We start from the raw sequence: 10505 nt of genomic DNA, 5'->3' as shown, positions 1-10505 counted from the left end.
TTTAAATGAACGAGCATTGATATGTTCATGTTCAAACTCTTTTATTAAACGAGCTCCAAAACATGTTCGAACTCGGCTCATTTATTAGAAAACGGAATGGACATGAATGAATTTTAGCCGAACACGAACCAGATTAGTTTATTGAAAGTTTTGGCTCGTTTGCGCGGATACGGATTACTAAAGGCATTCATCGAGTTCAAATCCTCATCCTAAACGGATGAACTGGTGAAATGTTCCGCACGAACACACTCCACAGTTACCATTTCATCAAAAACTTTTGTTCAAAATCAACACCAATCTCTTCACCAACTTCATCTGCTTGGAGAATCAAAGCCAAAGAACGCCAATTAATCTCACAAGTCTCCTCAATCCTCCTTCAAAGACACAATTGGCAATCCCTTCTCAAAACCCTTTACCTCTCTCCTAAATTAACCCCAACAATCTTCCTTCAAATCCTCCACAAAACCCAAGAAAACCCCCAAATTTCCCTCAATTTCTTCAACTGGGCAAAATCAAATCTTGTTGGGTTTCAACCAGACCTCAAAATCCACTGCAAAATCTACCAGATTTTAATCGGGTCGGTTGAAACCCACCCAGTTAAACCCATCTTGGATTCGTTCATTGGGGTGGAGCCATCAACCTATGTTGTGTGTTCTATGATTCAAGCTTGTAAAGGTACAAACTTGCACCCTCTTGCTTTTAGTTCAATTATAGAGTGCTATGCTGAAAAGGGATTTTATTTTGATGGCTTAAAAGTGTATAGGGAAATTATATCATATGGTTATTTACCTAAAATTAGTTGTTTGAATGTTATGCTTGATGTTCTAGACAATACTGGTGAGTTCAAATTGGGATATTGTTTATATGGTTCAATGATTCGAAACAGGATTGTGTCAAATATGAATACTTGGACTGTTATTGCTAGGATTCTTTGTAAGAATGGGAAATTTGACAATGTTGTTAGGCTATTGGAATCGGGTGTTTGTAATTCGGCTATTTTCGATTTAGTAATAGATGGTTATAGCAGAATTGGTAACTTTGAAGCTGCAATTGATCATGTAAATAAGATGTGTGAAAGGAACCTTGAGGCGGGGTTGTTCACCTATGGCTCTATTCTTGATGGAGCTTGTAAACTCGGGGATACAAATGTTATTGACTTGATTTTGTGCGCGATGAGAGAAAGGAGATTGCTTCCTGACTGTCTGTTATTGGAGTATGATGATGTTATTAGGAAGTTTTGTGAAATGGAGAAGTCGTATGCAGCTGAATTTTTGTTCAGTAGAGCACGCGATGAGGGAGTTAAACTGGAAGATGCAACATTCGGGTGTATGCTAAGAGCATTTTGCAAAGGAGGGAGAGTAGATGAAGCAATTGGGTTGTATCAGATAATTTCAAAGGAGAATGTTGTGATAAAAAAGAGTTATTATCAAGAATTGGCCGAAAGTATTTGCAAGGAATCGCCCTCAGAACTTGCAAACCAATTGTTGATACGTTTAATTACGAAAGGGTTTTTCCCTTCTGTAACAGGAGTTTCCAAGTTTATGATGAAGCTAGGTGAGAAATTAGATAAATGGAACGAAGCAGAAGCTCTATTGAGTGTAATGTTACAAGCAGATATAGTGCCCGATTCTGCTTGTTGTCGCGTATTAGTTAAGAATTACTGTTCTTCAGGTCAGATTGATTCGGCACTCTTATTGCACAATAAGTTGGATAAATCAGATACAATATTATGGGATGTTACGACTTATAATATACTCCTTCGTAAACTGATTACAGAAGGGAGGGTTGATGAAGCAGTAAAGATATTCGAGTTCATGAGAAGTAATATTGTAGTGAATAGGGCAAGCTTTTTAGTAATGATCAGCGGATTGTATCAAGTAAAGGAAATGAGGAAAGCTATGGAAGTTCATGATGACATGTTAAGAATGGGATTCAAGCCGAGTTCAAAAACTTACAAAAGCTTGATATCTGTTTTTAGATGATGGCTTGAGATTGCTACATAACCAGCAAAGTAGCGGCTATCCTGACTTGTTCCCTTCATTGAACTTGAAGTAAATTGGAGAAATATCCCTATTTTCTTCAGAGTAGGATAGTGAGAAATATCCCTATTTATAACTCTTGTTCTGTGCTGTTGTACAGTAGTGTTCTTTGCTTCTGCCGAGACCTAAGTTTTCATGGAAGCACGTTGTTTTATTCGGCGTTTGGAAAACGGATAAGGAAGCTCTAGTTTTTCAGGACTTCTTTGTTGGTTTAAACTTTAGTGATATGTGAATTGATAGCCTGAAGTTTTACTAATTGCAATGTCATATTGTCATCTACAAGTTTAAGAATTTGTTAGGTAAGAAGTAATGGGGTATATAATATTACTTTTCTTGCACAAAACCTTCATAATTTTCATGTTATCCCCGTTTCATAAACACATCTTATCAGAAATTCTTGGGCAACTTAGGAACACCTCTTTTTAGATTACTGATTTTTACCTCTAGGTTTTTCGTCTTTTGGACCTTTAGATCTTCCCATAGGTACTCTTAATTTCTACCTATACTTTTGAAAGGGAGACGAATCTAAGGTTCATTTCTTCTAAGCAAGGGGATTTAATACATCTTCCTTCCCTGTTTTCCCAGAAGCTCAATTTCAAACCGTGAATACGGAGATTTTTAAATCCATCTCAAACCTAAAGAAACTTCTGGCCTAGCTGAGTGGATAACTTAATTTCCTACATCATGTATCACTGGCTTCGAGCTATTCTTTGATCAGTACTTTTTGTATTTTTAAAGCCACATTTTTCCAAATTTATCTTCGACATTTCCGGTTACAAAATTTAGCATCTTCGTTGAACAACTCCATCGCCAAGTTCTTCGACTTTGCCGTACCGATCTGAATCCAAGCCATGTCACGAATTACGATGTCAACACTCCTCACGTTGTCGTCTCCCTCATCGTCATTTTCGCGGTGGATAGTGTGGTTGTGTCCTTCATCCCAACCATCGATTTCGACTCGGAGAAAGTCGGATTCATCCGCCGGCGAAGGGTCGGTGGAGTTCAGATGTCTAGGTGGGGCGATGTTGAGTAGGTGGAGGAGCGTCGTCTTCTTGCGCTACCAGAGCAGTATGAATGGTAATATTTTCCTTTTGTTAGTTCTTTCTAGGTTTATTCCTAAATTTGTGATTATATAATTTTTTGGATGTATCTTGGTGGAATTATCTACAATCTATGATTTTAAAACTTGTAGTTAACTGATAAATCTGTTTCATTTTTTTGCGGGTATCACGAATTCTTTGAGTTAGGGATTTTAAGAACTTTTTAGATTTGTCCCGTTAGAACTAATTTTAATAGATTGGCATATTTTTAAAGAAATTTAATCCATTTGAAAACAGAATGAACACATTGATTTAGAGTTAGGGGTTACATATTTTTATTTTTATTATCTACTCTTCTGGGTGCATACTGTACATTTCTCAACTACTAGTTGATACTCTATTTCGAACTAATTATGCTTCAGTGAGTATAGTTTTGTTCGTATTTCCAATAAATGGACATGTTATTGGAAATATTCTAGTTACATGTTACAACTGTTAATTATTGCTCTTTCCATAGTAAGCCCTAAATGCTCGACTGTTACAATTTTAATTGAGATATTAGTTCGATTTTTTAAGACTTGATAATTAAATGTTTGGAAAAATCAGGCAAATGTGTATATACTTCCATCGTTTTTTTACTTGCACCATTTTGGTTGGTCACAAAAGATTAAGAAAAAATTATAACCATCAAAATTGTCCATATGAGAACAAATAAAAGAGAGGAAAATTTTAGGTAACTAATGGTAAATGTAAAATTTGAGTAAGGGCAAAGTGGGTATTTAGTATGTGAACACACCAAAAACCTTGTGAAAACATACCATAAAGGAAAATGGTGTAACTAATATTCAACTTCCATAAAAGGATAATAGTACAAGTAAAAAGAACGGAGGAAGTTTTTTTTTTTAATTTTAATTTAGGTTTGGAAGATTTTATAGTTCATCACGCTGATGGTTTCCTTGCTTTACTACTTTTTATGTGAACAAATATCCCCCCCCCCCCCCCCCTCTCCCAATTAAGGTGTAATTACTGAAAAATGTGGTGTTTATTATGCTCCAAGATGATGTAAAATACTATACAATTATGTGTAATTACTTCCTACATTTTGTCTGGACCATTTTATTTTTGTAGCTTGTTTTCTGGAGGTCATGATGAGGAATATATTTGATAAGATTTCACTTGGTGTTTGTGTATGAAATGTTCCACCTTGATTTCTCCCCCTAAAAGAATATAAAGATGGATTAAATAAGGTGAAAAAAGTCATGTCGATCTTTTAGTTCTGAATGCGATTTCTTTACAATTTTATGATTCTATCGTTTGGATTTGTGTTTCTAATTGCACTTAGAAAATGTGGTGGTTAGTAGGAATATTCACTCGACCGTTACTTGTGTTTCTATCTTTAAGTCTAAGTCGTTTTCCCATTGCATTTACTTGTTCAGTTGTTCCTGAATCTGCAGGGAGCCTTTGAGTCAAGGATCTGTTTCATTTTTGTGCAGGTATCACAAATTCTCGCAAACATCTCATTTTAATCATTAGGAAGTTTGGATTATTCTAGTTCTGTTTTTTTTTTTTTTTTTGTTATTGAGTAATTGTTGTATGTGTAGTTGCACTTGCCAGTTCCATATTTTGGCCCGTTCGGTAACAATGTCAGTGTCCAGCTTTTTTTTTTTTTTTGGACAGGAGTTTCCAGTTTTTTGGTTTTATAAGTCATATGATTTAGATTGAATAATGAACTAAAAAATAGTCATACCTATTGTAATCATGTTAATTTTGAAAACTGACAACAAAAATCCGGAAACTACTTTTTGTGGTTTTCATATTGAACAGAAAACTGGAAACAAAAAACGATACCGGGCGAGAATTTTGGGAAAAGTAACATAATTAAATTGTGCAAACTCATAATGAAAAGTTATTGAGTAAGATTCCTAGAGCGCCTTTGAAAGACAAGAAGGCTGGTGGTTTTGATTTTGCATTCATTTTGTTTAGTTTTGTGAAGAAGTATTATTGCCTCCCTTTTAGCTTCTAACTTGGAGAAAAAGTTTAGCCACAAAATAATTAGTTTGTTAGATATGGATTAACTATCTTCCCCTTGATTCATACGGAGTACTTGTTTTGTTTTATAACTGAGAGAGAAGAGGAATGGAACTATTGGAAAGATTACGCCGGAGAATATTTTAGATTCAATTCCTTATAGATTTATTAAAAAGATAGATCCTAGAAATTAGATTACAATTGTTATTTGAATCATAGTTTTGCTTAGGAATATGCTATCGTTTTTTGTTGTGAAAATTCTATGGCTGAATATTTCACTAATTATAATGTTTTTGTAGGTATCTCTTGTATGTAATGAAAGTGGGCACTCTAACAAAAGATTGCTTGGAGCTTGTTCTGGATTTGCTTATGTCGGCTATAAAAGCCAGGGTGAAGGTAGGAAGTTGAGACATGAGAGTTGGACTTGGGGACCTGCACCTTTTGTTTTGGAGCTTGTTTTGGATTTGCTTATGTCGCCAGGGTGCAGGTCCTAAAGGGTGAAGGAAAAAGGTGCAGGTTCCAAAGGGTGAAAAACTCAAAAAGTTGAGTCTACAAACATTAGCTTACCTCTAATAAAAACTATTCTATCTATCTTCTTACTTTAATTTATGCCTTCATATCTTAGGAAATTAAAACATGGATGACATAAACATGGGTAAATGGGTGGCAGTGTGTTTGTCATTTTCCACTTACAACAGAAACATGCATTCTAACTTCATGATTCAATTAACTCACTCTTCATGCATGAAGTAAGTTTCTCACTAGCAAGCAGTTGAATCACGTAATTTAGGTAATTCATTACATCCTATTATTTCACTTATAGTGGTTTAATTAGCACTATAAATATTCGGAAAACTTGTGTGTAAAAAAACAAAACAAAACATAATTTACATAGGATAAAATTAGCCTTGATTAGCTCATCATAATTTACATATAGCAATTTCAAGCAATAATGGAGGGAGTCTCACACAAGCTTTTTGCTCCAATTGTTTTGGTTGCCCTAATCTTGGTTTTGAATACTACAACAGGTTAATTAATTATTTTTTTGAGTTTCAAAATTAATCTAATTTTAATTAGCATATGTGATTTTGGATTTTTTTTTTTTTTTATCCTTAATTCTTTTGTCTACTACTCCGTATTGCAGTAAGTAGTGAAGAAATGCCAAAGATGTACGTAATGGAAGAAGTGACAATGGTCGAACCAAACACAAACATGGTGCATAATAATGGGAATATTCATAAACCAAAGATGATGATAATGCAATTTGTTGATCAACAAAATAATAAGGAAGCTAATTCTATGGCGGCAACAACCACGTCGACTACGTCGTCGTCGACTGAGTCTGGTCTGAGATGCGCCGATGAGGGCGAATACTGTAACACCCTCTTTGGAAATAGTTGTTGCCCTGGTATTGATTGTGTTCAAGGACCTTTTGTAGGTGGTAGGTGCCATAAATGGTAACTAATTAAGAGCATTATATATATAGCATTATATATGCTTAGTTTAGTAGACAAATCAACGAAGTTGAACATGTAAATTAAATAACGTGCACCATATAAGATGTGCATGTCTCTGTACGTGTGTAAGTTTAATAATAATAATATCATGAAAAAAATAAAGACTAGCTTTCATGAGAAGTCATGAATCATTTCATATGATACGTACTTTCTTTATATACCATGCTCTATGTACACCACAGTCCATAGTCCACGGATGGTTTATATACTAGTATGCTTAGTAATTATTAATATATAGATAGCTATGCACCTATCTGTACATGCATACGCGATTAAACGGTTGCGTTTCATCGATAACAAAAGCACGCAGCTATTCTCTCACCATTCTTCTCTCTCCTCTAACCTCTCACCATTTTCTCTCTCATCAAAACCTCTCACCATTTTCTCTCTCTTCAAAACCTCAAACTCTCTTTCCTCCATTGAAGTCACTCTTTCTCTCTCCTCCCAAACGATCCGACCTCCTTCCCTCCGGCTTTCACCGCCGCCTCCCTTCGATCTAACAACCGCCACTTCCTCAACCGCGCGCAGCTACTCAATCGTGTTAGATCCACGCGACACTGCGCCATAGATATTGTCGCTGAAGCCTTCTCCTCCCCTGCGACGTTGCCTCTCTGATCTTGTGCCATGGCGGTCGACATTCTCCGCCGCCGAACATCGATGCTCCGCTCTCTGGAAGTTTCTCTTTCACCGCCGACATCGAAGTCTCTCTCGGCATTGTCTGACTCATGCTCAACTAAGAACCGTGAATCCTTCCTTCTCTTAATCTGGTAAGTTCTATCTCCTTCGTTTGTATAACTTACTAAATTTGAATTTACTAATTTCGGACGAATTTTTTTGAAAGTAATTAGTTGTTAACCCTAGATTTTGTGTGAATTTGATTGAGAATTTTCATGTTCATGTATTCAATTTTGTGTGCGAATAGTTCACTTATTTCGTCAATTAATAAAGTCAAATTGCAAATAGTTTTCTGATTTAAGTGTCAATTTTATGAATTTTAATTTGATAGAGAAATTGCAATTTATTCATTATTGATTATGATTTGGTGACAGATTATTTGATAAAGAATTATAAGTGTGATTAGAATGAACAACATTTGTTAATTTTGATATTGTTGTTGTTGGTGGTATTGTGGTTAGGATTGTTGTTATGTATGATAGTTCACAAATAATAAGATTTTTGTGCGATGTTTAGTTTTTCAACTCTCTTGTTCAACTTATAAAGAATTATGTTCAATTTTACACAAAATCATGTTCAAATAAATTTAAATTGTAAAATTAATATATGTTCAATATTTTTGTGTGATGTTCAGTTTCTCAACTCTCGTGTTCAACTTATAAAGAATCATGTTCAACTAATTTCAACTTATAAAAGTGATGTTCACAACTAATAACATTTTTGTGTGATGTTCAGTTTTTCAACTCTCGTGTTCAACTTATAAAGAATCTTGTTCAATTTTAGGCAAAATATGTTCAATACTTTTGTGTGATGTTCAGTTTCTCAACTCTCGTGTTCAACTTATAAAGAATCATGTTCAATTTACACAAAATCATGTTCAACTAAATTTAACACTTTTGTGTGATGTTAATTATTTTTATCTTTTGAACAATATATGATGTGATTATCTATCAATTATGTTTGGCACCAAAAACATCTATCGTATTATGTAATTTGTGTAATTGTGAAATGTTAACTCAAGTTGCATTGCTTAACTTTTGGTTGTGATATGTATTAATTTCATTAATCATAGTAATTAGTATTAGCTTCATCTATTTACGCTGATAATATCGCTGAACAAATATTTTCTTCTTTTAGAAATGATTAATTTGCTACTTTGTTAGTCTTGATTTTGAGTGATGTTCAGTTTTTCAACTCTCTTGTTCAACCTATAAAGAATCACGTTCAACTTATAAAACTATAATATGTTCAATACTTTTGTGCGATATTCAGTTTCTCAAGTCTTATGTTCAACTTAAACAAAATCACGTTCAACTAAATTTAACTTATTAAACTAATATATGTTCAATACTTTTCTGTGATGATCGGTTTCTCAAGTCTTATGTTCAACTTACACAAAATCATGTTCAACTAAATTTAACTTATAAAACTAATATATGTTCAATACCTTTGTGTGATGTTCAGTTTCTAAAGTCTTATGTTCAACTTATATAAAATCATGTTCAACTAAATTTAACTTATAAAATTAATATATGTTCAATAATTTTGTGTGATGTTCAGTTTCTTAAGTCTCATGTTCAACTTATAAAGAATTATGTACAACTAAATTTATCCTATAAAACTAGTATGATATTTTCAAAAGCATTTTTTAAGTAGGTGCTCATTATTCTTTAATAATGTTCAGATTTTATAAGCAGATGTTCATTATTCTTTACTAAAATATCAAAAGTGACGTTGTCTAAAAATTGCCATGTTCAGTTTATAATTCATCATGTTCAACTTATAGAAGATGATAGTTCACAAATAAGAACATTTTTGTGTGATGTTCAGTTTCTCAAGTCTCATGTTCAATTTATAAAGAATCATGTTCAACTAAATTCAACTTATAAAACTATGATATGTTCATAAATAAAAAACACTTTTGTGTGATGTTCAGTTTCTCAAGTCTCATATTCACCTTAACAGAATAATGTTCTACTAAAAACATTATGATTTTCTTGCAGGAAGGTAAATGTTGATAAGAATGCGGCAATAAAAGAAAAAAAGTTGATTTAGAAATGGAAGATATGGTATGAAGAGATGTTGTAAGAATTGAAGAAGAATTGAAGGCAGAAGCAACAAGAAAAGAATATGGAAATAAGGTCGCAGATAGAAAGAGAAAAGAGACCGATGTACATAAAAAGTGAAGCCGAAAGGAAGGAAGCAGAAAAATTAGAACCATATAGAAAGAGAAAATAGGAAGTAGAAGTAAATAAATGAAATGTTCATTTTTTAAACATGAATGTTCATTAAATTACTTTAAATGTTCATTTGTGTGTTTTTTATGTGTGCTTCTTGTATCTTACTCAAATGTTCAGATCTTTTTTTTAGGAAAACAACTGTGATAAAAAAGTTTTTAAAAATAAAAAATTCAAAAAATAAAAAAAATAAAAAAAAAGGAGGACACAGAATAATGGACTAAAAAAGAAAGGAGAAATCACACAAAACTGCTAAAACGGAATATTTGTAGCTCATATGCATGCAGAATTGCATGCATAGGTATGCAACCAAAAATTTGGGGTATGCTTAGTGCTTACTACGTAATAGTTTTTACAAGTGAACTTGACGTAGGAAGGATGGCTGCACGATTCGACAAAGAAGTAAATCGTCGAAAATTGCTGAATTGATTTCTACTACTTGAGCCTTCGGTGTCCGATTGATAATAATAATGTGCACCATATAAGATGTGCATGTCTTTGTACGTGTGTAAGGTGATAATAATATAATGAAAAATAAAGACTAGCTTCCATGAGAATTAAGTCATGAATCATTTCATATGGTACTATCTATATACTACTACTAGCTAGTATGCTACTACTAGTTTTGGTCATTTGCGAGAGTGGACTAACATGATTTAGGCAAAATCTTATTCAATTCTTTGTTGAACAAACCTAGCATGGCAAAATCCAAACTCTTACTTATGGGGTAATTAAATTGACATATTGACCTTTAATAATAAACACGTTTTTACAAGTTTAACACCGGCCTTTTAATTACTTTTAACTAATTGCATTAACTTACATACAAGGAGACAAAGTATGTTTTACATACGAGAGATATGCTCGTTGAATTTAAACTATATATTCATTTAAAAACAGGGTGTATAAACTACGTTTTGGTAAAATCAAGGCAACCGTAGTAACAGGTCATACTTAATTGATTAGCTA

General features: G+C 33.4%; 1 protein-coding gene across 1 annotated transcript; it reads left to right on the top strand.

Annotated features, from left to right (window-relative positions):
* Positions 1 to 230: 230 nt before the first annotated feature.
* On the top strand, positions 231 to 6744 carry LOC110792840 (pentatricopeptide repeat-containing protein At4g21170). Its single transcript, XM_021997662.2, has 4 exons — positions 231 to 3116; positions 4516 to 4572; positions 5407 to 5503; positions 6252 to 6744. Exon 1 carries the CDS (start codon positions 231 to 233, stop codon positions 1980 to 1982), a length of 1752 nt encoding a protein of 583 aa, XP_021853354.2. The 3' UTR covers positions 1983 to 3116; positions 4516 to 4572; positions 5407 to 5503; positions 6252 to 6744.
* Positions 6745 to 10505: the final 3761 nt, after the last annotated feature.

The sequence above is a fragment of the Spinacia oleracea genome, chromosome 6, assembly GCF_020520425.1.
Source record: "Spinacia oleracea cultivar Varoflay chromosome 6, BTI_SOV_V1, whole genome shotgun sequence".
Classification (NCBI taxonomy): Eukaryota; Viridiplantae; Streptophyta; class Magnoliopsida; order Caryophyllales; family Amaranthaceae; genus Spinacia; species Spinacia oleracea.
The sequence above is the reverse complement of the archived record's forward strand: the minus strand, read 5'-3'. Positions and strand labels throughout refer to the sequence as shown.